General features: G+C 50.4%; 3 protein-coding genes and 1 long non-coding RNA gene across 12 annotated transcripts in view; 1 reads left to right on the top strand and 3 right to left on the bottom strand.

The window, feature by feature from the left end:
* TNXB (tenascin XB) overlaps positions 1–2,679 on the bottom strand; it is a 55,680-nt gene extending 53,001 nt beyond the window's left edge. For 6 of the 7 annotated variants that reach the window (XM_037842442.1, XM_037842443.1, XM_037842445.1 and 3 more), the window contains exon 1: positions 2,530–2,679. The gene's annotated coding sequence lies outside the window, so the exon portion shown is untranslated. The remainder of the gene's footprint in view (positions 1–2,529) is intronic. The other variant, XM_037842448.1, reaches the window with a different exon arrangement.
* On the top strand, positions 1,739–13,652 carry LOC119539182. The gene is made up of 3 exons (XR_005217807.1): positions 1,739–1,871; positions 2,646–2,749; positions 13,600–13,652. It is a non-coding gene; the product is annotated as an uncharacterized LOC119539182 (long non-coding RNA).
* On the bottom strand, positions 8,043–17,215 carry ATF6B (activating transcription factor 6 beta). 2 transcript variants are annotated; one of them, XM_037842449.1, is made up of 18 exons: positions 17,106–17,215; positions 16,645–16,724; positions 16,428–16,506; positions 16,080–16,171; positions 15,423–15,558; positions 13,005–13,090; positions 12,734–12,869; positions 12,517–12,648; positions 12,227–12,369; positions 11,431–11,616; positions 11,248–11,339; positions 10,630–10,800; positions 10,344–10,451; positions 10,059–10,140; positions 9,774–9,844; positions 9,442–9,553; positions 9,216–9,300; positions 8,043–8,727 (listed from the first exon to the last, which is right to left on the bottom strand). In XM_037842449.1, the coding sequence occupies exons 1-18, from the start codon at positions 17,209–17,211 to the stop codon at positions 8,498–8,500; spliced, it is 2,127 nt and encodes a 708-aa protein (XP_037698377.1). In that variant the 5' UTR covers positions 17,212–17,215; the 3' UTR covers positions 8,043–8,497. The 2 variants fall into 2 exon arrangements, with proteins under 2 accessions (XP_037698377.1, XP_037698378.1); XM_037842450.1 differs by having other exon boundaries at positions 9,774–9,841.
* Positions 17,216–17,697: 482 nt separating this feature from the next.
* On the bottom strand, positions 17,698–19,325 carry FKBPL (FKBP prolyl isomerase like). Of its 2 annotated transcripts, none has more exons than XM_037843726.1 (2): positions 19,164–19,325; positions 17,698–18,887 (listed from the first exon to the last, which is right to left on the bottom strand). In XM_037843726.1, exon 2 carries the CDS (start codon positions 18,805–18,807, stop codon positions 17,764–17,766), a length of 1,044 nt encoding a protein of 347 aa, XP_037699654.1. In that variant the 5' UTR covers positions 18,808–18,887; positions 19,164–19,325; the 3' UTR covers positions 17,698–17,763. The 2 variants fall into 2 exon arrangements, with proteins under 2 accessions (XP_037699654.1, XP_037699655.1); XM_037843727.1 differs by lacking the exon at positions 19,164–19,325 and adding an exon at positions 19,028–19,163.
* Positions 19,326–26,158: the final 6,833 nt, after the last annotated feature.

Below are 26,158 nucleotides of genomic sequence, written 5' to 3'. Positions count from 1 at the left end.
GAGTTACCAGCCATCACACTCACTGCCATCACTCTCACTGTAAGAGACAGAGGGGAGCTGGGCAACAGGGACAGAGTGTTTCCACACCAAGAGGCATCCCCACCTGAGAAAGATCCCAGGCAGAGAACCTGGCATGCAAGGAGCTGCCCTTCCCGGTGATCCTCAGCCCTTCTCTCAGCTTGGGGCATAGATGTGGGTAAGAGGTGGGCTCTGACCTATCCTTGAATCCTATCACCCTGTGTCTAATGCCATGCAAACCATGCAAACCACTCCCATAGCAACCATGGGAGGTGTGCACACACACATGCATCTATACACACAAATATACTTGCATGTGTCCAACCACATATATGAATATGAACACACCTGTACATGTACACAAACACCCGAATAAGCCTACATCTGCACACTCACACATGCACGCACACACGCGCACACCCTCCCCAGCACATTTCCTCCAGTGTCATGGGATGATGCCTAAGAAAGTCAATTTCTCAGTGGCTATGTGAGCCAAAGAACCTGGTTAGGGCAATAACAACCAAACAGGAGGCTTCTTTCCCAGTGGGGAGTGGGCACATGGTGGTGCCCACTCCCCACATCCCTGGAGGCCTTTGGGAGTTCAGTTTGCCCTCCCTCCCTGTGCCCCACAGTTGGACCCTGCATCCTTCCCCATGGGGGTGGGGGGTTGAGGAGAGGTTGAGGGAATGTCTGTAGAAGGAGAGAAGGAAACTGCTGAGGCTGGTGTGAGAAGAGAGGAATGGCCCCCACAGATCACACTCTCAAAGCCTCCTTCCTAATCCCCCTCCCCCTGCCCTGTCACTCCCACCCCCTAAGCTCCTGCAAACAACTCTTAGAAGAACTGTGCTCTCTTCTCAGTGCTGGGCAATCAAGAATTTGGGTGTCTCTTGTGTCCCCCATCCTTGAACCCCCCCAGTTGTATTTGGGGTGCCCCTCTGCAGTAAGGAGGGAATGGCCTCACCCTCTTGGCACCCCGTTCATAGTTGTAGGGTGGGTGGAAGAGGGGGCATTTTCCCAAACTGTGACACAGCTTCCCAGGTATTCAGTGTTGCGGCCAACTTTGACACTTTGTTCATCAGGGACTGTAGGTCCCAAGGGGTGGGGAGAGGGGCTGGCCTCCAGGAGGGATGTTCCAGTGGGGAGTGTTCTGTCCCCACCCCTGTGTCTCCCTCTGCCCCTCCTGCCACACCTCAGCTGAATCTAGAAATGAGGGGTGAAGGTAGAGGATTCCAGGAGTGTGTGGGGGAGAAAGTATGGAGGGGTCCCTATGATATTGGGCTGGAACCAGGTGGGAAGGGGTGCCGAGGAGTGGTGAGCTGGGGAATCCAGATACCTTTTATTCTGGGGAGCTGATGGGCCAATGGAATGGAAAATTATTTAAGACAGGATTTCTGGACCCCTAGTAGGAAAGTGTCAGGGGGCAGTGAGAGACTGGAAGATGCTTTCTGGTCCTGTTCCCACAGTGGTCAGGATATGACCTGAAGGATGTTTGGGGGAATTTAGGTGCTAAGTCCCCAGGGATTTGGTGGCAGGGCCAGGAAAAGAGGGGAGTGAGCCGGGGATCCAGGAAGTGGAGGGCGGGGCCTGGAAGCTGGCAGAGGGCAGCCGCGGTGTTTTGGTGTTTCCGAGTTGCTTCCCAGTAGTTCCCCTCAGTTCCCCTTCCAGCTGTTTCCAAGCCATTAAATTCTTTCCAGGCGAGATAAGAGGCCCACCCGCCCCACCCGGGGTGTGTCACATGTAGGGGGGGTGGGTTCAGATGGACAGAAGCAGGGGGAGTTCAGAAGGGGGACGGAGGGAAGACGGAGCCCCTGTGTCCCGGGGCACCTCTCCAGCCATCCTAGCCCTGCAGAAACGTGAGTCATGGGGGCAGAGCTCTCAGCCAAGAGCAAGTTTCCGAATTCTCTCTGGAGCCCTGATTCTATCCCATTTCAGCATTTCCTAAAGGCTTAAGAGCCCCAGACCTCCCTCCCAGACCCTGCAAATCACACCCCACCACCTGGGGTGTCCCCAGTTGGACGCCCAAAGAGGTACCTCCCTGGAGCCCAGCCTCAGCCCCTCCAGCCACAGCCTGTGGGATTCCACCAGCACTTTCCTTTGGAGTTTCAACTGGTTACTAGCCCAGCCTTAGCTCCTATCTTTCCCCCAGCACCAGCACCCTCCAGATCCCAACTCACCAACAACTGCCTCCACGCTGGTGCTACCACCTGACTGCTGGAGTCCGGCCATTTGTCCCCAGCCCCTCTCAGATGCCTGTATCCTGCCGGCACCCCGGCATCCCACCCTGCCTCTGTATACACGCTGCCCTGTCCTCCCAGACACACCTCCGCAGGGAGTCCGAGCCCCATGCCTGGTCCTATTTCCTCTGCCCCGAACAGAAAGTCCCTGCCCTGGCAGGCTCTCATGAGAGATCCAGCCTTCACTGGGGTATGGAGGGGGAGGTCAGAAGTCCCCAGCTCCTCCCAACCCCTCCCAGCCCCTCTCTATGGGTCGCCCCAGAGCTCTGTTACTTACCTGGGTAACGGAGCAACGGCAGCACCTCTGCACCTGCTCTGTCCCCAGGCCAGGGGCACGTGTCTCAGGGCAGGGTGGGGTGGGCTCCTGGGGGTCCCCTTGCTTGTCCCTTGCAGCAGGGGCTCACTGAGCTGCGACCGTCGATCTCGATCTCGGCAGCGACAGAGAAGGAGGAAGCCTGCCGCGAGCAGAGGGAGGAGAAGGGGAGGACCAGCATGAGGTCAGGGAGGGGAGCGGAGATAGGGCAGGTCCTCCCACCCCTCCCACTCCTGCCAAGCCCTCCTGATGTCATCACATGCCACCCCCTCCTCTCCTCCCGCTGTCGCCCTGGCCCCCCGCCCTGTCTGGGATCCCTGAGTCCCACCATACCCTCATTTCCACCTCTCCATCCCCGGTCTTGCCTCTTCCCTGTCCCATTTTTACTCCTCTTCCCTGCCCTAAGTTTTACCCAACCTGACATCCCCCATTCCTGATGCCATTTCTCCTCCCCACCCCCACAATTTCCCCACTTGTTGCCCCTTCTCTCTGAACCGGGTTTTCTTCTCTATCGCCAAACCCTTCCCCATGGCCAGCCTCTCTCCCTCCTCCCTACCCCAACACCTTACTTCCCCCTTCTCAGCTGCCACATTGCTCCAGCTTCCAGCTCACCCCATCTACCTGCTGCCCAGCACCGACCCCTTCCTGCCCCCACTAACTGCCCCCTGGTAGTGTGGGGCGGGGAGCAGAGGTAGAATGGGGAGCAGGAGGAAACCTTGCTCTCAAGCCTGAATCCCTCCACGCCTTGGAACCTTCTCAGGGATCCCACGTCCTCACCTCTGCTCCAGCTTTAGTCCCAGATCTCCCACCCGCACTCCCATCTCTTCCTCTCCCATTTTCTCCTCTTGCCCTGACCCTGACCTGTCCAGTCCATCTCCTGTTCTCCGCTTGGGATCACTTCCCCCTTTTCATTCTCCTACCTCAGCGAATTCCAAGAGAAGTGGCAGATGTGGCTTGGTTACTGGCTGAGCAAGGTCTTGACTGAACACCAGGACATATAAGACTTGGGAAGGAAGCTGGGATTCAGGGGTGACAGGGAAGGGAAGCCCAAAGTTTAGGAGGAAGGCTTAGGGACTGAAACAGAACTAGATGCAGGAGGCAAATATGGGGGGTGGAGGGCATGACTGGAGGGACTCAGTGGTGAAAAGCAGAAGGGACTAATGTCTGGGTGCTGCAGGGGGTCAGGAACAGAGGTGGGGGGAGAGTTGGGGGCTGGAAAGAAAGAGCACCTTGGTCTCAGGTGGAGACAAGAAGACTGACAACCAAAGGACAGGGCAGACAGAGAGGCAGACACACCCCACACATGCTGGGTGTTTCTCTGGTTTCATTCTTCCCATGTGCTGCCCTGACAACAGGCAGAAAAGGAGACTTGTGTACAGAGAAGAAACACCCAGACTAAGGGAGCCTCCCCACTTCTCCCACTCCTGCTCGGCAACCCTGGCTTCACACTGAGGATATTCTCTTCACCCTGCTGCAAACCTCCCCACTGGGGTATAGCTTGACCAAGTCATGGGTGACAGGTGAAAGGGACATGCAGAAGCCTGCATGTGCCTGATTCTGTCACATGGGTTGGAGCACAGGTGTCTGCACCCCAGGTCGCATCCCCCATGGTCTCAAGTGTGCTGACGTTCCCGGGTTAAGGCACGCTGGCACCACCTGTGGCTGTGACCAGATGCCCAGTTGGCTCCCTGTGGCTGAGGGCAAAGGTATGCATTGGCTCTTGCGTGGGTGTCCTCGTGTGTGTCCGTGTGTCTGGGCGTGTGTGTGTGGCTGTTTTTTCCTGGCTTTGATGGGGAGGATGAAGTCAGCATCTTGGACAGAGCTGGGCTCAGCTTCCTTCCTCTGCCTTGGCCCAAAGCCCCAAGAGCCAGGGGTAGTTAACAGATCCCCTCAGATCTCTGGGTGGGAGGCAGGAGAGAGTCGATGAGAGGGTGAGGGAAGGTCTCAAAATGCCATCACATAGGAAGAGCAGACTGCACAGAATATGGATTTTCTCTGCCAGGTTCAGTTCCAATAATTCTGTCCCATGGTCATATACTTCTTTCTTTGTCCTATGCCCTATGTCCTGGTTTTATTATTTAGGAAGTAGAGTTCCCTAAGTATACTTGGCCCAGCGAGTGGCCAGGTGACCCTGGAGAGGAGCAAGAGCCACAAGTATGGCCCTGAGATGTCTTAGAAGTCCACTGCTGGGGACCGCATGGAGTTTCAGAGAGGGAGTGCAGGATTCCAGATGTTTACAAGCTTACCAGGCATTTGGGGAAGGCACTGGAAGCTTGACAGACATAATTCCAAGTTCTGAGATAATCGTTGTTGAAAATCTGATTCACTCCCCCCTGGATTTCAGATTCTTAAAGGAGCTCATGTCCTATATATGCTTGTATTTCATCAGCAAAGCACTGGACCTTGCACAGAGTAGGTGCTCAATAAATGCTTGTCAATACTGAACTGTGAAAGGACTGGGAGAGAAGGGTGGGGAGAGTGCTTGGGAGGGATCCACAGGCATAAAGACAGGTAAGGCTGGTAGTCACAGCTGGGGTCTGCTTCACTGAAGGCTCCTGGGCGGTGAGCAGAAAGATCGGGGAGAGGTTGAGAACTGTCTGTGTGCTCTGGCTGTTCTCCGAAGCCTCAGTCCAGGTATCTTCAGCTCTGAGATTGGGTCCTTGAATGACCCTCTAAGTTCCCGTCCTGACTTCCGGAGGATGAGGGATAAAAAATATAGAAGAGAATAAAGGGAAAGACAGGGAGAAGGGAAGACAAAGAAAAAGGGCGATTAAGGGCAAGGAGCTGAAGGATAACAAGAGAAGGAAGAGAGGCCAGGGGCTGTGATCCAAGGCAGCAGCCCCAGAGAGGAGAAAGACAGAAAACATTTGTACTCGGCTTCTGTTTACAAAGCGATTTTCTACACAGTGCAGGCATTTTACCGACCCCACTTCGTGGCTGAGGAAACTGAGGCTCATGGACATTGAGTTGTCCAGGGGACTTTGCTATGGTGGCAAAGGTGGCCCTCAACCCAGGTTTTCTGATTCCAAAGCCTGTATTCTCTCCTCTCCCCCAACAACAGCCCTGGAAAAGGAAAAGATTGAAGACAGGACATAAACAAATTTAGGGGCTTCTTGAAGGACTTGTTTGAGAAGGAATGGTGGTACCCGGATATATGAAATTTCTTTCTGCATCCAGTTAATAAGTAGATTCAGGTAGAAGAAACCGGCAAGTATAAGACAGGGGTCAATCCCATTATTGAGGATGGGGGGGGGGGGATGTGTGAGGAAGGGGAACATGGAGAGAAAAGGCTGAGCCTGAGATGAAAGATGAGAGAAAACTTTGAGGCTAGGGCTGAAATGAGGCAAGAGAATCATAGAAAGAAAGGTTTGAGCCCTTAAAACTTCCTTTGCCTGGAGACATGGGTGTGGGGAGAAGGGAGGAGGGAGGACATTTCTATCTCGTGACAAAAGAAAGTCACACAATTGTTTTGTTCTCAGCCCTGGGCGGGTGGGCGCCGTATTTACCAGAGGGACAGAGGTCGCTGTGGCAACAACACATCTGGGCCCCGGAATCCAGATGTGCTGTATCCAGAAGCCATAGCAGAACGATGAGGCAAACGTCAGGCTCCCCAGTCCTGGCCCCCAAAGCTGGGAAGAGGACAGAGGATTGGAGTGGGGAAAAGGAAGAAGAGGGGAGGAAGGAGGAGGAGACAACTGAAGAGGGGGAGAAGAGAGGAAGTTATGGAAAGGGAAAAGGAATGTGGACAAAGGAATGGAAAAGGAAAGAGAAGGGGGTGGCATAAAAAAGGGAGGAGGACAACACCAGGTCAGAGCAGCAGATGAGAAGACTAAGACTGAGAGGAAAAAAATAAAGGAAAAATACAGGGAAGCACAGGAGGAGAAAGGAAAAACTACAAAAGAAGTGAGAAACAAAAAAAATGAACAAAAGAATAAAGGGTCAAAAAGAGAAGGTGATAACTCACAGTGGGGTAGGGTGAAGAAAGACAGGAAAGAAGTCTAGAGAAAAGAGAAGAGGGAGGGAGGTATAATGGGGTCAGGGATGATAGAGAACCAAAAGGTGGAACCCTGAGGAAGGAAAGCAGGAGGTGGTGGCATACAAAAAAAGCAGAACAGAGAGACAAGAGGGTCTGGGACAGGAAGGGGCCAGCGATGGAGTTGATGGGGTGATGGAGGTGTGTGGCCTAGGGAAGCAAGATCCACGTGGGCCTGGAGGGCAGCAGCCTGGAGCTTAACCTTCCTTTATTTCCCCACAGGATAAACATTCTATCATGAATTGTAAGAAATGTACCACACTGTGCAAGGTGTTAGTAAGGTGGTATGTGGGAACTCTGTATTTTATGCATGATTTTTCTGTAAAGCTACAGCTTCTCTAATTTAAAAAAAAAAAAAAAAGGCAAGGCAGGGAATCCAACTGAGGTGATCTATCTCCAAAATCCTTGTTATCCTTGTTCTCATCGCATGACACTGTCTGGATAAGGCTGGGTCAACTCAAGGGACCCTGGGACAGGAAGAGCAGGCTGAGGAGCCAGGGCTGCCCTCTGGAGGGAGGAGAGGCCTAGTTCCTGGGAGCCCCGGTTCCAGGTTGCCATAGTTACTTGGTCTGTTTTCACCCCAAACAGAGTCATGGGCTGGGGGGGGGGAAGCCTGGCTGAACACACAAGGTCTTTCCCTCCCCATTCAGGCCTGGGCTTGTGGCCCGAGTGGCCCCTGTCCAGTCATCTGGGCACAGAGCCCAGGCCCAACCCACACCCTCCAGCTGACCCAGGACACTCTTACAGGGTCAGGCCTGAGGCGCTGCTGGACAGGAGCAGCTGGACAGAGGACAACACCCACCCCGGGATGGGGCTGAGATTTGGCCCTTGCCCCTGTGTCCTTCTCCCCTTCCCCCTAATTAAAAGGCACAGCCTTTTCTGCAGGACCCACTCCTGTCTTTTTCTCTCACTTGGACTTTCAAGTCTCAGTCTCCTCCAGTTCAGGGTTAAAAAGGATCTCCCCAACATCCCCCTTCCCTCCCAAATACCACCCCATTCTCCACTGCAGCCCCTCCTTCCTGGGCTCAGAGCCCTCTGGCCCCAGCTCCAATTGTTTATTTGAGCTGCTCACCCTGCAAAGCAAGGGGGGGTGGACCTGCTAGAGAGTAGGGGACCCAGAGAGGCTGTTCACCCCAAAGGGCGTGGGGCCCCCTGTCCTTCCTGTTTATTCAGACACATTCCAGAGATCTGTATCCTCTGGTCTGTCACGCCATGGGACATCCCTCCCCCGACTCCCCTCCTAGACACAGACATACCCGTGTTATAGGGGCAGGGAGAAGGGGATGACATGAGGTCTGCGATCCCACCCTCACCCCACCCCAGAGCCAGCTGTATCTTCAGGGCCTGGTTCTTTGATGCTAGCTCTATAGAAGCCACTGTACCCCCCACCCCACCATTCTCCCTGTTACCAGCCAGGAAGGCAGCCACCATTCCTTTAACTCCCTTCAAGTTGTTTATTTAATAATAAAAAAGAACATATGTACACACATAAGCCCAATCTTCCTCCACCACCCCACTTTTATTCCTCGTAACTAGCTCCAAAATGTAAAAACTTCTCTTGTCCCACCTGGGGACTGAATCCCCACCCCCCAACCCCCAAACAGAGGAAGAAAAGAATAAACAGTATGCGTGAGCCCACCCCCAAATTTAAGTTCACTCAATACCCTCAAAGAAGGAAGAGGGACTGGAGGTCCACTGAAATGAGAGGAGCCCTATATTCCATAAGGGGGTAGAAAGAGAGGTAAATCCCCCTACCTCCAAGTAAGTGCTTAAACCCCACAGCTTGCCTTTCCTTTACCAATTGCCCCAAGCCCAGGGATCAGGGAAATTAGAAACATTCCCACTTAGTCACCCCTTCCCCCCTGCCCCCCAATTCTAAGTCAGCGCGAGCTGTAGAGGTCAGGGATGATTGAGGTAGAGGGGCTGATGGGAGGCCTGGTGGGCCTGGCTGGCTGTAGGAGCGGGCAAGGGGCCACCTGTGGCATTGCCCGGGGTCGGGGATGGCTGTTTTCGGAGCGAGGGGGGCACCGTGGAGGTCTTGATGTGAATCACCCTGGTGTCCATGACCTCGCACTCGATCTGCATCATCTCCTCATAGTCCCCTGGGCCCCCCCGGCCTGACAGGGTCTCTGTGATAAGGGAAAAGTTTAGGAAAAAAGAAGGAGGTGGCAAATAGGGAGGAGGGATCAGAAAAGTAGAGGTGAAAAGGAAAGGGCAATGATAAGGAGGCAGAGCCATATTAGGAGTTAAATGGGATGGAAGAGATAGAGTTTGGTGCAGGGAGAAGGAAAGGAAGAGGAAAAGAAAATGACATTGACGGGGCGGGGAGGTCATACAGGAGAAAACATCAAGAGAAAAAAAGGAAATGAGTCCAGCAGATTTCCAGCCCACCCGCTGACCCAAATATCCTCTCCAAGGGGGGATCTGTATCCTCGTCTTCCTCCCATCAAACTCTCCTACATTTTGTTTTTCTCTCCAGGCATTTCCTGCTTCTTCTCACCTATAACTCTAGCATCTCTCTGGAATGCCCCACTCCCCTCCCCATTTCCCTCCATCTTGGACTTCCCCCTTCCTCAGTTTCAGGACTCCTCCCCACACCCTGCAGGGAAAGAATTACCATTGGGGGCCATGGCAGGCATCACGAGGGACATCTTGGGCCGGGAGGTCTTGTTGTGGCTGATGGCTGGGAGCAGCAAGTGGTCCTGGGAAACAGAGGGGCCATGCTGGGAGGGTGGAGCAAAAGATGCCAACAGGCTTCCTGGCCCTACTGTATACCCTCTACCTGAAGACAGACTGCTGGGGAGCCCAGCTTGTGGGGCACGGGGTGGAGGGGAGGAACTCACCCTTCGGAATGAGACAACATAAAATGTGTCTTCCCGTCGGTCAATTGCATCCAGGAATTCTGGCTGGGAACGATCTGGGTGGTGATACAGCTGCAGTTGGCTCACAGAATCCCTAGGCAGGTGCAGAAATGGGATTGGGGAGAACTAAGCCTAGTGCCCATCCCCACTAGGGAAAGGGGGAAAGAAGATAAGAGAAAAAGAGCCAGGAAGCCACCAGTGGTGAGGGAGGCATAATCCTGTTGGTGGCAATGATGGCACAGGACAGCTCCTGGGGGTAGAGATCTTTAGAGTAGAACCTCACTTAATCAATAAATACCTCTCCCTATACTCACCTTTTTGGGGGTCTGGGGGGTCGGGTGGGGACTGCCTTAACTGGAGGTGACTTCTTCCATAGCTGAGACTTCTGGAAGGAGAGGAATCTAAGGATTTGGAGAGGATAAAGGGAGAAGGGAAAGAGACAGACGGCCCCTGGAAACAGATGCCACCTCACACCCACCCCTCCACTGCCCCCAAACAATCTCTCAAACCTCCACAATGAGAAGCCCACTCAAAATCCCCGGGACATTTTAGCCCTTGTCTTCATGTGTGGCCTTCCTTGAACCAGCCCCACCACCTACCTGTCTCTCCTGGACTCTCTGGGGGATCTTCCGCCGGCCTCTCTGGTGGCGCTGGACCCAGCCACTCAACTCGTCAGCAAGCCTGGGGAAGCAGAGAAGGGTTAATGCCTTTATGCCAGGCCAAGATTCCCACCCTCCTTGTCTGCACAAGGGAATAAAACAAGAAGGCAAGGACAGCTGGTGCTTCAGCATACGAGGCCAGCTAGGCTCTCTGTGGAGGGCCTCAGGGAGAATAGGGGAGGATGCCCTCAGAAGAGCATGGCCCTAGCAGTAAATCCCTCACACCTCAGGGACTCAGTTCGGTTGAAGTGACGGCAATCAGAGGAGAGAAAGAGCTGGTCCAGATCTCTCAGTAGTAACTCTTTGGCCCCCCCGGGGAAGGCTGTCAGGTTCCTAGAGTGAGGTAGGGAGAAGGCACCAATCAGACACTGCCCAGCACCCCCCCATCAACAGAGAAGAAAGCAGTGACAGCATGAGAACAACTTTGGCTCTTCCCAAAAAGAAAAGGCAGCTTTTGGAGAGAAGACTCGCTCAGACCCTAAAGGAGAGGAGCCCCTTTCTATCTCCTAACCTGAAACTGGGCCACCCTGTGGGGCTGGGCTGGGGTTCCTCAGGTTCCTGGGTGGACCCCTGGAGGGGCTCAACCCCACGAACAGGCTCTTGCTCTGAGAACTCCAGCAGGTGTCTCCGCGGTCGAGGCTCCTCCCCACTCATCTGAGGAGAGACTGGAGGCTCACTGATGCTGTGGATAAGGACAGAGCAGGAGGGAGAAATCCAGCTTTACTGAGTGTCTGGTTAAAGCAACAGCTCTGCAGCCACACTGCCTGGGTTTCCAATCTGTTCTACAAGACAGGGTCTCTTTATCTGGGAGATGGGAATAAGAAAGGTATCTATCTCATACAGCCAGGAAACATACGAAAAGGACAGCGCTTAACCCAGAGAACAGAACTCAATAAGCACTCATTCTTCACTATTTTTTTTTAATCAAAATTAGCACTGTCATCTACTCCCAGATTTATAAGAGACATGATGGAGCAAGAAGGGACTGGCTGGAGACAGCATCAGTACTGAGGATACCAGAACCATCTGTGTGTCAGCGGAACAAAAGGGACTGTGCCCAAGCGGCAGTCAGGCAGCTGTGGGGCTGAGCTCCACTGGAGGGATCTGGGAGAGCAGGGGGGGGTCTCACCTCACAGGCCCAAAGTTGAAAGCGATGAAGAGGAGGAAGACCATGATGCAGACCACCTTCCTGTTTCCAGACCCTAACTTGAGCTCATTGTTCTAAGATGCAGAGAAAGAGGCAAGAAAGAGGGTGAGTCACCCCAAGGGACCCCATATTCCTGCCGGTCTCCCCTGGACAGACCAGTCTCACCTCAGCCAGCAGGGCCTCAAGCCGCCGGCGGAGGGCAGCGTTCTCCCGGCGCAGCTGCTGATTGTCAGCCAGCACGGCTTGCAGCCGAGCCTCCAGCCCCTGCAGATACTCTTTCTTCTTCCTCCGGGACTGGCAAGCTGACTCCCGGTTCTTGATCATCCGCTGCTGCCGCTTCAGCAGCTTTGCCTAGGCATGCAGAGGGTCAGAAAAGGGAATGGAAGATGGATGGGAGAGAGGGACCGTGTTGCCCACCCCAGGAACTAACCAAGGCTTGATTGGGCCATTCCCTTGTCTTCCTGACCCCTAACCGCACAGCCAGAGAGGCTTTTCCTCTTTACTAAAGCATTCCAGAAGAGGGGCCCTTCTCTCAACCACTCCCTGTTCCTGCTCCTCAGAGCTGGGAGAAGTTAGACTACAGGAGGAACTTCCTCCATCCTGGTGGAACCTCTTTACTTGGTGGGTCTCTCTTCTTCTTGGTTCTCCTTTTTAGGGCCCACAGTTTAACCTTGCTGTAATTAAAGAGCATTTTACTTGGTTTTCACCTAGGAAGCAGCCTCCCTCTCCCACCTATTGCCACAACTGAAACCCAGTATAGCTTCCCTGACTTTGATTTACTGAGACCATCCCCATTTCTCCCAGGACTCTACTCTCACCCCCAGCATCATCTTCTGGGTCTGCTTCCTCACATATTGCTTCTGGATCTCAGCTCCCTCCTCATCCCACAGTGCTCCCCCATGACAGACAACCTCCCTCCCTTCTGATCACTCGCCCTACCCGCCTCCTCCCCAGTACTCACATCCACTTCAGGTGGGCAGGAGTTCCCAGGCATAGGAGCCAGGACAATGCTCTTCTTCTCAGGCCGGGGGGCAGGGGGCACCGGCCCCTCAGGCTGGACTGGAACAGCACCCTGGATGAGGACAACTGGGGACACTGGGGCAACTAAGCAGGAGAGGGAGGTTAGAGAACTGAGTTAGAGGGTGTTCTTATGTCCACACCCACACCTGAGAACCCAGGGGTTGAGAGTCTTCATGGTTGGGAGCTCCCCAAAAAGGCCCATCCTGCCTGTCTCCTTCTCTCCTTTGGTACCTAGGGTTGGTTGGACGAGAGGTTGCAAAAGGACGGTGGTGTTGGAAGGCACAGCTCTGGGTGGCAGCGGGACGGTGGTTATCACAACAGGTTTGGGCTGTAGTGGTGGCTTCCAGGCGGGCAGGGTTTTGCCTGCAGGAAGATGAGAGAAAGGAAGGAATGTCAGGACTACATGCCTCTCTCTCCAGGGACCCCAGGTATCAGGAGGCCCCATTACCTGAGGAGCCATCAGGGTATGGACCCATGCTAATCTGGACAGTTCCAAATGGGGAGGCTAGGACATCCTGCAGGAGGCACCCTGGAGGACTTGGGGACTCTGTCTTCACTTCCAGTATCTCCTCTCCTATGAGGGCCTATGTGAGGCATTTCAGAGAGATGTGAGTCAGCAGGCATGTTGAGGAGAGATGAAGAGAAAGCTCTTGTACCCCTAAGAGTCAAGAGGAACTCACTGGAAAGCCTGGATGGGAGGAAAGGAAACTGATGCTCACCTGGCTGGGGGACTCTGCTGACAGGAGGGAAGCCTCAGAGTTGATAGAAGAAGATGGAGAGACAGGCTCTATCTTGGTCTGTACACCTGTGGGGTGACGGGGTGAGACAAAAAGCTGGATAACGGATAAATGCTGAAGGGGAAGAAGGTTAAGATAGGGAAATGGGAGATATAGTCATAGGTGAAAAGATGGAGGCTCAGAGAGGTTAAGTGATAGAGCTAGGATTTGAACCCCAGCCTCCTGGATCCAGAGCACACAGTACTAACCACTTTGCTATCCTGCCTTTGCCATATTGCACTTGATGCTAAGCACAACTCCCTTTCTGGAAATCCTCTCTACTGTCTCCACCTCCAAAAGAGTTTGCTCTTTTCCAACTGCTCTGGTCCCTCGTTGTGATTGATAATTGAAGCTGTATGTACCACCTCCCTCAAAAAAAAAGAAAAAAAAACAAAACATGTTCTTAAATCTAATCCATTCCTGTGGGTGTGAACCCATTGTACGTAGGACCTTTTGATGACGCTACTTCAGTTAAAGTGTGGCCCACCTCAATCTGGACAGGTCTTAATTTTCTATTACTGGCATCCTTTATAAGCAGAATGAAATTCAGACACAGAGAGAGAAAACCACAGGAAGCAAGAAGCTGAGCATCAAAGGAACCTGGAAGAGAAGGGAGAGACCCGGAGACACCACCATGTGTTTGGCCATGTGACAAGCTATGGACAAAGGATTGCCAGCAGCCAACCCCAGACCACCACAGTCTTCAAGGAAAAAGCATCATCTTGATGATGCTTTGATCTGGAGTTTTTTCCTAACCTTAAAACCATGAGCAAATAAATTTCCATTGTTTAACCTGACCCATTTCATGGTATTTGCTTGAGCAGCCTAGGAAACTAAAACACTTGGATTTAATGGATTCCTGTTTTTCCACCCACCCCATAAACACCAATACCCACAGGACTTTGTCTTGGGTCTCTTCTTTTCTTATTCTATACTTTCTTTCCCTGACTTCAGCTACCTCCTTCCTATCTCATATGCCAGTGACTCCCAAATCTATCCTCTCTAGTCCAAACTTCTCTCTCTCTCTCAAACTCCAAAAACAGCCACTGTTTACTATTCTCCACTCCTATGTTCCACTGGCATTTTGATGTCAATGATCAATAAGTCCAACATTGATTTCCTCATCCTCCCCCACCAGAAGACTCTTGCTCTTGAAAATTCTATGCAGTGAATGATATTATCACCTACCAGTGACTGTCCCAACCAGAAATCCAGGCATCCTCTTTTATTCCTTCCTCTCTCCAACACAGCGGGTCACTGCATCTCATTCTTTCTCAAATCTACCTTCTTCTTGGCCTCTGAATATCTTACTTAATTTACTACATGTGCCTCTTTCTTGTTCCTTCTGCCTCTCGGCAATCTGTTCTCCATTCTGACACCAGAGTCATCTCCCTAATCAACTTGCTCTCCTGCTTGATTCTTCAAAGGCTCCCAACTGCCCATAGGATAAAAGCTAAGAGCCCTTTAGCACAGTAAAGAAGCTCCCCCACCCCCACCCTCAGCTCTGCAGCCTCTGCAGCTCCTCGCCTCTCTCCACACTCGCACTCACTATGAAGAAGTACAGGTTTCCTGCATGCATGCCCTTACGTTCTTCTTCCAGCTGATTTTGTGTCCTTCAAAACTCAGCTCAGGAAACCCGATCTCCAGGAGTGTGTCACTGGTATAGCACAAATCTGGGTGAGATGCCCCTCTTATGAGCATTCATGGCACCCTCTGATGGTCTCTTTCCTAGAACTACCTCCTCTGCATTGACTGGTCTTTGTCTTTCTCCCTCCACCACACTGCAGGCTTCTCAAGGCAGCATGGTGCTCATGTCTTGCTCATCTTTGCATCCCCAGCACTCTGTCCAGTACCTGGCATGGATGAGGTGCTCAATAAATGTTTACTGAATAAATACGCAAGGAAAGAAACTTGAGGACACTTTAAAATAGCACAAATAATGTGAACTGTAGAATCTAGGATGCAGGTATATGGGATTCCCACTTTTCTGCACATTTGAAAATTTTTATAATAAAATGTTGAGGAAAAAAGTAACAAATAAATGTACCCTATACTGTCCATAAGTTTTAAGAAAACACAAAGTCACAGGAAGTTAAATCACACAATAGTATACCAGGAAAAAGAAAAAAGGAAAATCATCTCCATCTCCTCGACACCGGGGTCTCCTAAAATTCTTCCTCTCCTTCCTGGCCTATTTCTTGGCTTTCTACCATTTCCCCTCCCTACCTCTTCCTTCCTGTTCTGCTACCTCTACCCCCTCCTCCATCTACACAGAGGTGAATACACATGCAGACAAACAGACACATTTGCACATACACTCCATCTTGGTGAAGCCTGGGGATCATGGCAGGATGTTATTACCTGAAGGATCATCAGAGGTGGGGCCCACATTGATCTGGATGGTTCCTAATGGAGATGTTGGCCCATCTCCCAGGAGGCAGAGTGGGGGTGCTAAGGACTCTGTCTTCACGTCCAACACTTCTCCTACAACAGGGGCCTGGTAAGGGTGAGGGTGTGTGAAGGGGGTAAAGGTGTAGAAAAAAGGAAAGAAAACAAGAGAGGAAGAGCAAACACAAAAGCTTTAGAGCTTATAAACTACCAATTATTTGACATTCTGGTATGAATGGTATGGAATGTCTCCTTAAACTGTCTCTGGCCCCTTGTACTCTCTACCTTATTCTTGGGAGAGTCGATGAAGTCTCATGCTTTCAAATATTGCCTTCAAGTAGGCACTTTGGACAAGAAACAGTTCCAGAATGCTTGACAGTTAACAACTCTCGTCTTCTCAGCCCCACCACTGCTACTATACATTTCTGTATATTAAAGACTCTGTCCTCACTTCTAGACAACTAGAGTGGAGATGCAGAAGGTGGGGGCATTAAAGAAACAGCAAAGGCAAGGAAGAAGGGCACTCCCTGACCCTGGACTCATGGCACATAATCTCCTCAGCACCTGTGGGTGAAAGGAATGGAGCAGAGTCCCTGCCATGAACAGTAGGAGGAAGGACATCCTTCTCACCTGGCTGGAGGGCTCTGAGGATAGATGCGATGAGTCAGAACTGAGGGAGGAGGAAGAGCAGGGAGATGATGGTTCAGACTTCACCTGAAGATCTGGAGGAAAAGAGGTTAGAAAATAACCAGGAAGTGAAGCCTGAGAAGGGTCCAAAAAGTATGCAAGGACATGAGGGTGGGGATCCCCCCACCAGGGAAAGCGGGAAGGAACAAACATAAGGAATTAAAGGGAAGAGGTGTGCACAGGTGTTTATGTAGAGAGGGTGTGAGGATTCAGGGAATTACATAGTCCCTGGGAAAGAATGGTTAGATGATGGTTTCTGGAAAGATGAGGGAACCACAAAGCATGTCTCACCTGGGAAGATACGCAGGGCATCCCATGGGGGTTCAGGGGGGCTGACATCCATCCCCACGTCCAGGGAACTGCTGTCAAACTGAATAAGGAAGGAAATCGAAGGCAGAAATATACGAAAGAAGAGGTGACTACAGGTGATACCCGGCCTGGGGTGAATCCTGGTTCTGGGACCATTCCCACCCACCAAGGTTTAGAGACAAGGCTGGGGAAGCAATACCAGGACATCCTGCTCTGGGCAACGGAAGAGCTGCGTCTGCTCCTCGGCCACTTCATCCAGGCCGGTATACAAGGTGCTGTCTGCAAGAGGTGCTTGGTTCAGGGGGGTCGACCTATACAGGTGGCCCAGACTACAGAGCCTCACACAAGCCTCCGCCCCATCCCTCATTGGTTAGGCTCGGCCAGACCCACCGCCCGCCCACTTGAAAAGTGATACAGCCAAAGGACTTCAGCCCCTCCTTTCCCGACCCCGGAACAACCCGATGTTCCCGCAGCGAGCGGAGGTAGTCTCGGATCCCGCACCCCTCGAATGCACAGCGAGCCCCCCTGCTCCACCCTCCTTCAGATGGTGGATTCGTATTCGTCCAGCCTTCCACTTTGGGCCTCCGCTTCCTTCCCGCGTGCATCAGAAGCCCAGTTTGCCACAGCCCCCTCCCATCCCTTCGGCCTCACTCCGCAGACCCCAGTCCTCCGGACTCAGCAGATTGTCGGTGAAGAAACGCGTCGAGTCCGCAATCTCGCTGAGGAGCATCAGCTCCGCCATCTTTCCCCCCCACCCCCCAACCATGAGACGGTTTCCAAGTCCCGCCTCTCCCCATCATCAACTAATCAGTTAACACTTGGAAAAAAAGAGGTATCCCGGAAGCTCTACCGACCAGTAAGAGACCAGGGCGCTGAGCGCATGAGTCAACGAAAAGATGACTGTATAGCCCCGGCCAATGGGAGCACGGCAGAAAGTGGGTAACTTCCACAGTACTGAGCTGTGAAGCTTGCGCATGCGCCAAACGGGCCCCGGAGACAGCACCTCTTGGGAGATGTAGTTCCTAGGATTTAAAGGTCTGCTCCCCACCCCCCGCCCCGGCAAGTCCTAAATTTAAAAGTTCAGACAGATTCTTGGACGTCTTCCGAGGTGAATAAGCTCCCCCAAACGAAGCACATGTGACCATATGGCTTTGTAATGTTAAAAAAAGGGAAAGAAGTGCACTGCAATGCCTATCTCCCCTAGGAAGGTAAAAGCTGGGACTAGGATGTGGGGTGAAATCCTCCTTCTAGGCCCCCAAAACTCTCATAGCACAGACCACAATTCACAGGTTTCTGTCTCTTAAGGTTTCATCTTTAATCAGCCAAACATCTTGCGCAGACCCTGGGCCAGCCCCGCATCCTGTTTCTTCCACTGAATGACCACTTTCCCCAGCTCCACCTGCGCTGCCCTGTTCTTTGGGTCTACCTCCAGCACCCTCTTGAGGTCAGCAGTTGCTTCCTCCAGGTTCCCAAGGGCAGCCTGGGCAACCCCCCTTCGGTACAAGGCCTTCAAATGGCCAGGCTCCCGCTCCAAGACCCGGTCACAGCTCTGGGCTGCCAGCTGGGGTTGCCCTAGCAGCAGCTGACAGGCAGCCAGATTGGCATGAAGGACAGTTTGTTCAGGAGGGCCAGGTGGGGGTAAAGTCAGCAGCAGCCGAAGAGCCTGGCCATAGCATCGGGCAGCCCCTTTAGGGTTCCCAGCTTGAAATAATTCTGTGCCCCGTGCACGTTCTTCCCTGGCTAGGGCCTCCTTCTCACTGGCCTCCAACTCCCAAGAGTCCCGGCCCTGAGTGAAGGAAGCCAGTGTGAGCCTGATAGGAGCTCCAGAGTGCCCCGGGAGCTGCAGCTCTGCCTCCTCACCTTGACACATGGACTCCAAGCATTTTTCTAAAAGCTCCCCCCAAGTCTCCTGCCTCCACTGCCCTACCCCCATAGTTAGCTCTGTCCAGCCCTCTGGCAGGCCTGACTCAAAAGGAAACCCCAAAACCAGTACCCGGCAACGGGAGCCTAGCTTGGGTTTGTCTAGGCCATGGCCATGGATTATGACCTTCTTGACAAAGCTCCCATCAGGACAATACCAAAGATTAGAAGCTTGGAGGGGCCCTGGCATCTCACTGGCTGATTCATGAGACTTCTCAGAGTCTCCTTCTAGTCCAGCAACCAGTTTTTCAGTCCTTCGAGTATGATCTAGATTTTGGCTGTCTGGATCTGGGCTCACTCCCAGCTCAAGGGTTTCAGTAGGAGGGTCTCCAGGCTGTTGCCTAATCTGAATAGTTGAATCAAGGTTCTCCTGGGGATTCGTTTTCCATTGTTGCTGAGATTGAGAGACGTCCTTCTCTCCCGTTGGAATGACTGATGGCATCTCTATTTGGCTGCCTGGTCCCTTCCACCATGAGAGGACAGTTTTGGTCGCAGGGGAAGGGACCAGATTCAGATCAGCACCTGAAAAGAAAATCAAAACAATGCTAATTGTAGGCTGTTCTCTCGCCGGTCTTTCTGAGACCCAGTCCCCCGGTTCTGAAAGTCCCCGGTCTCCCCTCTCTCAAATCTCTATCCTACTCGAGATCCCGTTCCGCCCTTACCTGATCTAGAATTATTAATTCCACTATTACCAGCGGTTCGGCTAGCCTCCCCAACTACGGAAACTCGATCGAATCAAAAAGTGCCCTGGAAGCCAAAGCGCTAGTCTGGTGGCAATACTCAGACTATTCGAATCACCTTTCCTTCCGAAGCTAAGTGCTCACTAAGTACGGTTCTTGGAGTCTCGTTGCAGGCGGAGAGCACGGCCAAAGCCGCACGGGCAGCGGGGGAAGAACTCTGACAGCAACCCCCGGAGCCCGCGAGGCATGGACTCTAGTCAAATTCCTGCAGCCGATCGGGAGGAGGGAGGAAACTGGTTAGCCCGCCTCTTGTGCGTGACATCATTTCCCCCGCAACCGGGAAGCTCCGGGCCCTAGCAACCGAGCTAGGCCAATGCCTGAGGTCGGACTCGCCAGGTTACTCAGAGTCAAAGTCGGAGAAATCCTGGAATGGGGGACTAGGATGAATGAGGATGCAGTGGGAGGATGGCGGGGCGGGAGCGGGGTTGGGGGTGGTGGGATGGCGAATGATAGTGAGGGCAGACCAATCCTTTTATCTGGCAACCTCAGGTTCACCAATAAATACTATTCTCTTTATCCCCCTATTTGGGGCTCTCAGTCTGCGTCAACTGTCTGCTCTTTCACCCATTCAGTCTAGGGTAGTCCGAGTTAAACCCTCAGTCCTCTTTCTCCCCAACCGGCTCTATTCCTGTGGGGAGCAACCTGAGACCTCTCCTTAACTTTCCCCTCTTTTTCCATCATTACCTTTCAAGATCTCCTTAATCAGGAAATCTTAGACAGTGCTTCTCAGATTTTAATGTGCACGTGTATCACCTGGGGAACCTATTAAATTGCAGATTCTGATTTTGGAGTGGTGGGGAGGGGCCTGTGATTCTGCATTTCTTTCAAGCTCCGAGATGATCGATGCTGCTGGTCCATGGACAATACTTTGAATAGTGTGATTCTAGAATAACCTCACCTCATTCTCTTCACCCTCTGCTCTGCGTCTCTTCAATTTGACCTATATTTCTCATATATAACTGGTATAACCTGCTCCACGGAAAACTGGTCCTCCTCCTATATAAGATGTAGGTCCCTTTTGTGATTCAGCCTTGCTTATCCAACTTCTCACATAGGTTGGGCTGCCAAGCTCTTCAGGGAAGGAGAATCCCACTCTCAGTACCTCACTTTGGCTCCCTCTTCAGTTTGCCCACTAAGACCTACCATTGTTTCCCCAACTGCAAGGATAGTGTCAGAACAAGAAGGGGAGGCAGTTTCATTATGAGCCACAGACGTGTGTCAAAACAGCCCCCCCCACCCCATTTTGTGTTGAGCCTCACTTCACTAGCCTACACTTATTCCTCAGGTTTTATTTCTGGGTTCTTGCCTACAATAACCTTAGTCCACTGCCCCTCCTCCCCCCATCACTAACTACTCTGATTCTTGAACTCTCTGGGCTCCTATTGAAAACGAATCCACCTCTTCTCCTTCCCTTTGGTTACCTACTGAAATTGATCCACCTTTTCTTCCTCCCTCTTCCCCTTTCCATTTTAGGGGTTTTGGGGAAAGGCAGGCAGTCCAGAATGAATCACAAAAGGTTTGATTACACCCTAATACCCAAAGATTGCTAATTTGTTTATGTATGCCTTAACTGAGACAGTCAACTCCAAAGACCCTTTAAAGATCAGCTTCTGTTCCCCATTAAAAGAAACTGTACTCTGCCACAAATGTATTGCTTTGTAGTGTTCTCTTGTTGTTTTGTGTGCATACATTTCAGTTCCAACAGACTCCACAGGGCAGGGACCTTGTCTCCTGTTTCTTTTGTGTTTCACCTCCTTCTCTGCTCATTCATTCATCAAATATTTATTGAGCACGTGATATATTCTAGATACCATGCTAGGAACTGGGGATAGATAGGTGAATGAGATAGATACAGCCCCTGCCCTCATGGAGCTTATAGTCTGGCCAAGAGAATAAGTAATTTCTGTGCTCTGAAGAAGAGGTATGTGGTGCTATGAAAATGAATGATGAGGAATAAGGGAACATTCCTTGCAAACAAGATATTTTTGTGATCATCTAAAGAATTAGTTGGAGCTGGACCTCAGAGAACATATCTGTAGGCCCCACAGTGAGAAACACTGAATAAAATGGTCAACTTTGTCTCTTTAGGTGATTGTTTGTCACCATTGTGATTGCAAATACAAATATTAAGACAGGCACTGAAATCTCTGAAAAAGCAATCCAAATAATCCAAAATGTCAATACTTTATTTTTAAAGAGATGACCCATCAAAATGAAAGCACAAACAGAGTTTCAGAAGAGCACTCAAGGGTCCCCAGACGAGATATCTACAGATCTACAGATTCCCCCAGGTCTCATCTTAAGAAACACAGGACTAGGAAAAAGAAACACAGGATGAAGAAGGAACCAAGATGTGAAGACTCAGAAATGGGAAAGAGCATAGGCTCTCCCCCAATGCATGAATGTTGACTGACACACTGCTTGCTTTCTCCCAGTTCCCTGCCCCTTGAGTCTCATTAAGCCAGGATGCAGCTTTCTGAAGGTAATCACCAAGGAATAAGGAAAAAGGAGAGTTGGGCCTTACTAGAGAACATGAGATCTGAGGAAGACAAAACGAGGACAAAAGAAAAACTGTTTACCTATTGAGATAGACGCTTGGACTGGGTAATGAGGAAGAAGCAATGTCTCTTTCCATTTTGTTCCCCCTTTCCCCCATTTACCCTAAAGATTTCAGAATGAAATGGAAGAGAGGCAGGCTTGAAAGGAAAAGATGAAAAGGAATCTCCTTCCCTAGCTGATTGGATCTGATCCCTTCCTGTTGCTACATGTGTCCTTCTACCCACTCTCTTCCTTTGAAGTTGCCAGGACTAAATTTACCAACACCCCCAGAAACTGAATGGATGCAAATGGGACCTGACTTATCTTGCATCCAAGACATCTCCCCAGCCTCAGATAAGATGGGCTGGAGGAAGGAGCACACAGGAACTTCTAGAAAGCAAACGAACTCATGACTTAACTCTGGGTTAAGAAAGTTCAAGAGACATCTGGGAGAATGGAAAGGACTTGGGGCCACTGATCCTCCTCTCTGTGATTTTGGAAGTTGAGAACCATTCTGGGATAGTTCTCCCCTCTTCCAAATCATTACAGGGACAGTTGATGCTTTGATGATCTGTCTGAGGGGAAACCTGGTATCTGATAAGTTTCTGAGGATTTACCTGAAGAATAAGGGAGTGTAAATAAGTGTATTTGCACCCCGCTAGGAGTTCCTTCCTTCGTTCTTTCTGAGTCCCCTCTTTCCAAGGTGGCTCAGAGGATCTGGACACATTCTCTTATTTTCCTTGCCTTTCTCTACAAGGGCATTGTTTTGACTTCATTAAAGAACTAACAAACAAACAAACAAACAAACAGACCTAACCCCCAGGGAGAGCCCAAGGAGAGTTTCAGGAACTGCTGTGAGGAAGTTTTGAGGTGGTGATTGGTCAGTTTTGTCCCTGCGCACATAATGCATGTGACATTTATCCTCTAAATGGGTGAAGTAGGGCTCTTTTCTTATTCATGAAATAATCCTGATGGAGTACCCAGAATTCATCAATGAAATACGGAGATAAATACAATTGTCTAATAAGGATAAAGGGTAACAGTGAACAAATGCTCCACATACAAGGGCAAAATTGATAAGTGGCAGAGAAGGTAGGTCCAACTGGGCATGATCTGAAAAGCCTTTGTGGAGACATTTGGAGAGTTGAACCTTGGAGGATGGGCACGGTTTTGACATGTAAAGAGTGAAAGGATTTTTTTTTTTTCCAGATGGAGAACCAAGCATGAGGCAGAAAATGTAAGGAAAGTGAAGCCACTTTACATTCAGTGCTATTCATTTCTGACTTATCAGTCTTAGCTTTCCCCGAGTATTCCAGTATTCATTTGTGGTACTGGGTTACCAGGCATCAAGTCGGTTGGAAGTTTTTACACCCTCACATTCCCCTGCATTTTATGCTCACCACATGGCACCATATGCTGCACTTATTCTCTGCCATTTATCATTGGCACAAGAGACAAAAATTCTAGCTTTCCAGAGGCTAAATAAATTTCCCCTTCTGTTTAGCTTTGGTGGCTTCTGTGGTTTCGGTTCTGCTGGGATTTGTGTCAAAATTGTTCCTCCCTCCTTTTTGCTCCCAAAACATTTTGCTTGTGCTTCCCTTATAGGCAGGATTTCAGGCAAAATGAGGCTGTGAAAGGCAGACTCTTCTATAGTGAAGTGTTTAGTGATAAGAGCTGCTATTTTTGAAGCAGTGACCATGTACCAGGCATTGTTCTAGGGGTCTCATAGGTATGGTCTCAATTTCTCTTCACATAACTCCGCAAGTTACTCTTTCATTTAGTCATTCAACAAATCTTTACTGAGAGGCTCCTCTGGGCCAAGCACTGTGCTAGGTGCCAGGAATAAGGCAATGGAAAAAAGCCCTGCCTGGATCTCTTCTTGTAGCTTACATTCAAGTGAAGATGATAGATAATAAAATTTAAAAATTATAACATAATGTAAGGCAGTGCCATGAAATCAATGAAGCTGGATAAGGGAATAGATAGAAAACGCCCCCAGGTATGCATGGTGCTATTTTCAATCTACTGATCAGGGAAACACTCCTTGTGGAGGGTATATTTCTGCAAAGACTTGAATGGGGTAAGGGAATGGCTGTGCAGCTATCTGGAGGAAGAGTTTCCAGAAAGAGAAAAAAGGAGTGCAGAGGCCTGAGGAGGAAGGAATTGGATTTTATGCTAACTTTTGTTAGGTTTAGGCCCTGGGACCTCACCCCACCCCCGCCCTCAGGAATTCTACAAGTTTGTGATAACATTTAAAATTTTAAACTCTCAAGTCCCGGCTCCCAGTCCCGGCTCCCCTAGCTCTCGCTCTCAAACCAGCCAATGGAAACCTGCCAACTACCTCCCTTCCCCAAAGTAGCCACTGAGAAACTGCCAACCTGCCTCCCATCCCTGGACAAAGAACTTTCCGCCCACCAACCTCTATAAGCCCTATGGTTCCCCCGGCTCGGGGTTCCCATCTTAGGCGTCAGCCCATCTGTGCATGGCCGGACAATAAAGCTCCTTCTGATCAAGTTTTCGTCTCTTCTCTTCTGGATCAAAAAACCTAACAATTTTAAAGCAGCTAGAAGAACAGCAAGGAGGCCAGAGTGGGTGGAACAGAGCAAGCAAGGAGGAGAGTGGCAGGGCATGAAGTCAGAGTGTGGGGAAGAGCAAGAGTAGGTAGGCTTCAAAGGCCGTGGTAAGGATTTTGGATTTTATTCCAAATGTGGTTGGGAGCCATTGGAAGGTTTTGGGCAAGTGAGTGACATGATCTGGCTTATGAATTTAAAAGGTCACTCATTTCTACATGGAGAAGTGACTATATTGGTCAAGAATGGAAGAAGAGAATCCAATTAAGGGGCTAATCAAGGTACAGTGGTGATATGGGGGCTTGAATTAGGGTAGAAGAGAAGGCCAACAATGGCCCAGAAGCCCTCTAATATTTAGGGATTTGGAAGAGGAGCTGTCAGTGAAGACTGAGAAGAAAGAGCAAATAAGGAACTAGGGACTATTTTCTTTATTTGGATCTAGAGAGTAGTTAAGTGAAGAAAGCATTCCAAGAGGAAGGAAGTGATCAAAGGTGTCAAATGTTGCTGATGGGTCTAGATGGAGGTTTCTCAATTTCTGAACTATTAACATTTTGGGTCAGATAATTTCTTTGTTGTGAGGGGCTGTCCAGCGCATTGTATGATGTTCAGCAGCATCCCTGTCCAGTATCACTTCCTCAGTTGTGACGATTAAAAACGTCTCCAGACATTGCCAAATGTCCCTGGGGGAGAGGACTCACCCCCACTTAAAAATCAGTGGTCTAGATACTCACTGGGGGACATTTAGCAAGTCTGGAGACATTTTTGGTTGTCATAACTAAAGAGGGGCCCCTGGCATCTAGTGAATAGAGGATAGGGATGCTGCTGAATATCCTAAAGTGCTCAGGACAGCACCCCCCCCCCCCCAAGAATTGATCTGGCCCAAAATGTTAATAATCCTGAAGCTGAGAAACCCTGGTCTAGACTCTAGTAAGATAAGAATGGATGCTTGACCATTGAGTTTGGAAATTTGGAGGTCATCAGTGACCTAGATATATATGGTTTAAGTGCACCACTAGGAAGAAAGCCTGATGGGGGAAATGAATGGGAGGTTAGAAATTGGAGGCAGCAAGAAGTTTTGCTACAAAGTGGGAAGAGAAATGGAGATCCGCTGGAGGGAGCTGGATTAAGGGAGACTTTTTAAATGTTAAAAACAAGTAAATGATTTCATACTTATAAAATGATAATATATATGAATGTATACATCTATATTGCAAAGGATAATTAAATGAACATCATGCAGCTTAAGAAATAAAATATTCTTTGTCCCTGTGTATCCCAATCAGGTCTACCTTCCCCTCCAGGGTAGGATTTCTGAATGTGGGCTTTTATTCCATAGGTAAGTATCAAATGAGGATTTTTCTTTTTCTCAAAGAAGATGCATACTATAGCATGTTTGTATGATGGGAATGTTTTGGTAAGGAGAGATGGGGGTTAATTTTAGGAGTCAAGTCTCTGAGCAGGTGATGGGAGCGGGTCAACTTCTCGGTGGCAATGGGGGCAGAGAGGATGGCAAAAAGCAGTGAACACGATAGCGATGCGTGTAGGCTAGTGATTTGGGGTGGGACCATGAGAAAGCGCCCTTCTAAAAAATGCTGTTTTCTCATTAAAATAGGAAGGAAGGTTGTGACATTGTAGTCTCAGAGTTGGAGATGTGAACAACCAGGGAACATGGCTTGCAGGCCACACTGAGGGTTCACTGGAAGTGAGAACAGTCAGTATGATTGAGTGTTTTTTCCCAGACACATTCAGCTGTTGGGTGCAGGTATGGAGAAGACAGCGTTGGATTTAACCAGGGCTAAAGTGTGTTGGAGGGAGAGGGGCCAAAGGAGTGCAGGGTGAGGGCTAAGCCATGATTACAGTGTCATGCCCCAGAATCTAAACCAGATAATGCAGGAAGTGAGAAATTGACCAAACGACAATGAAAATGATAGGATCAGTGGATGGG

Source organism: Choloepus didactylus, chromosome 7, assembly GCF_015220235.1.
Source record: "Choloepus didactylus isolate mChoDid1 chromosome 7, mChoDid1.pri, whole genome shotgun sequence".
In the NCBI taxonomy this organism is placed as follows: domain Eukaryota; kingdom Metazoa; phylum Chordata; class Mammalia; order Pilosa; family Megalonychidae; genus Choloepus; species Choloepus didactylus.
Note: the sequence above shows the minus strand (reverse complement) of the source record. Positions and strands in the feature narration are given on the sequence as shown.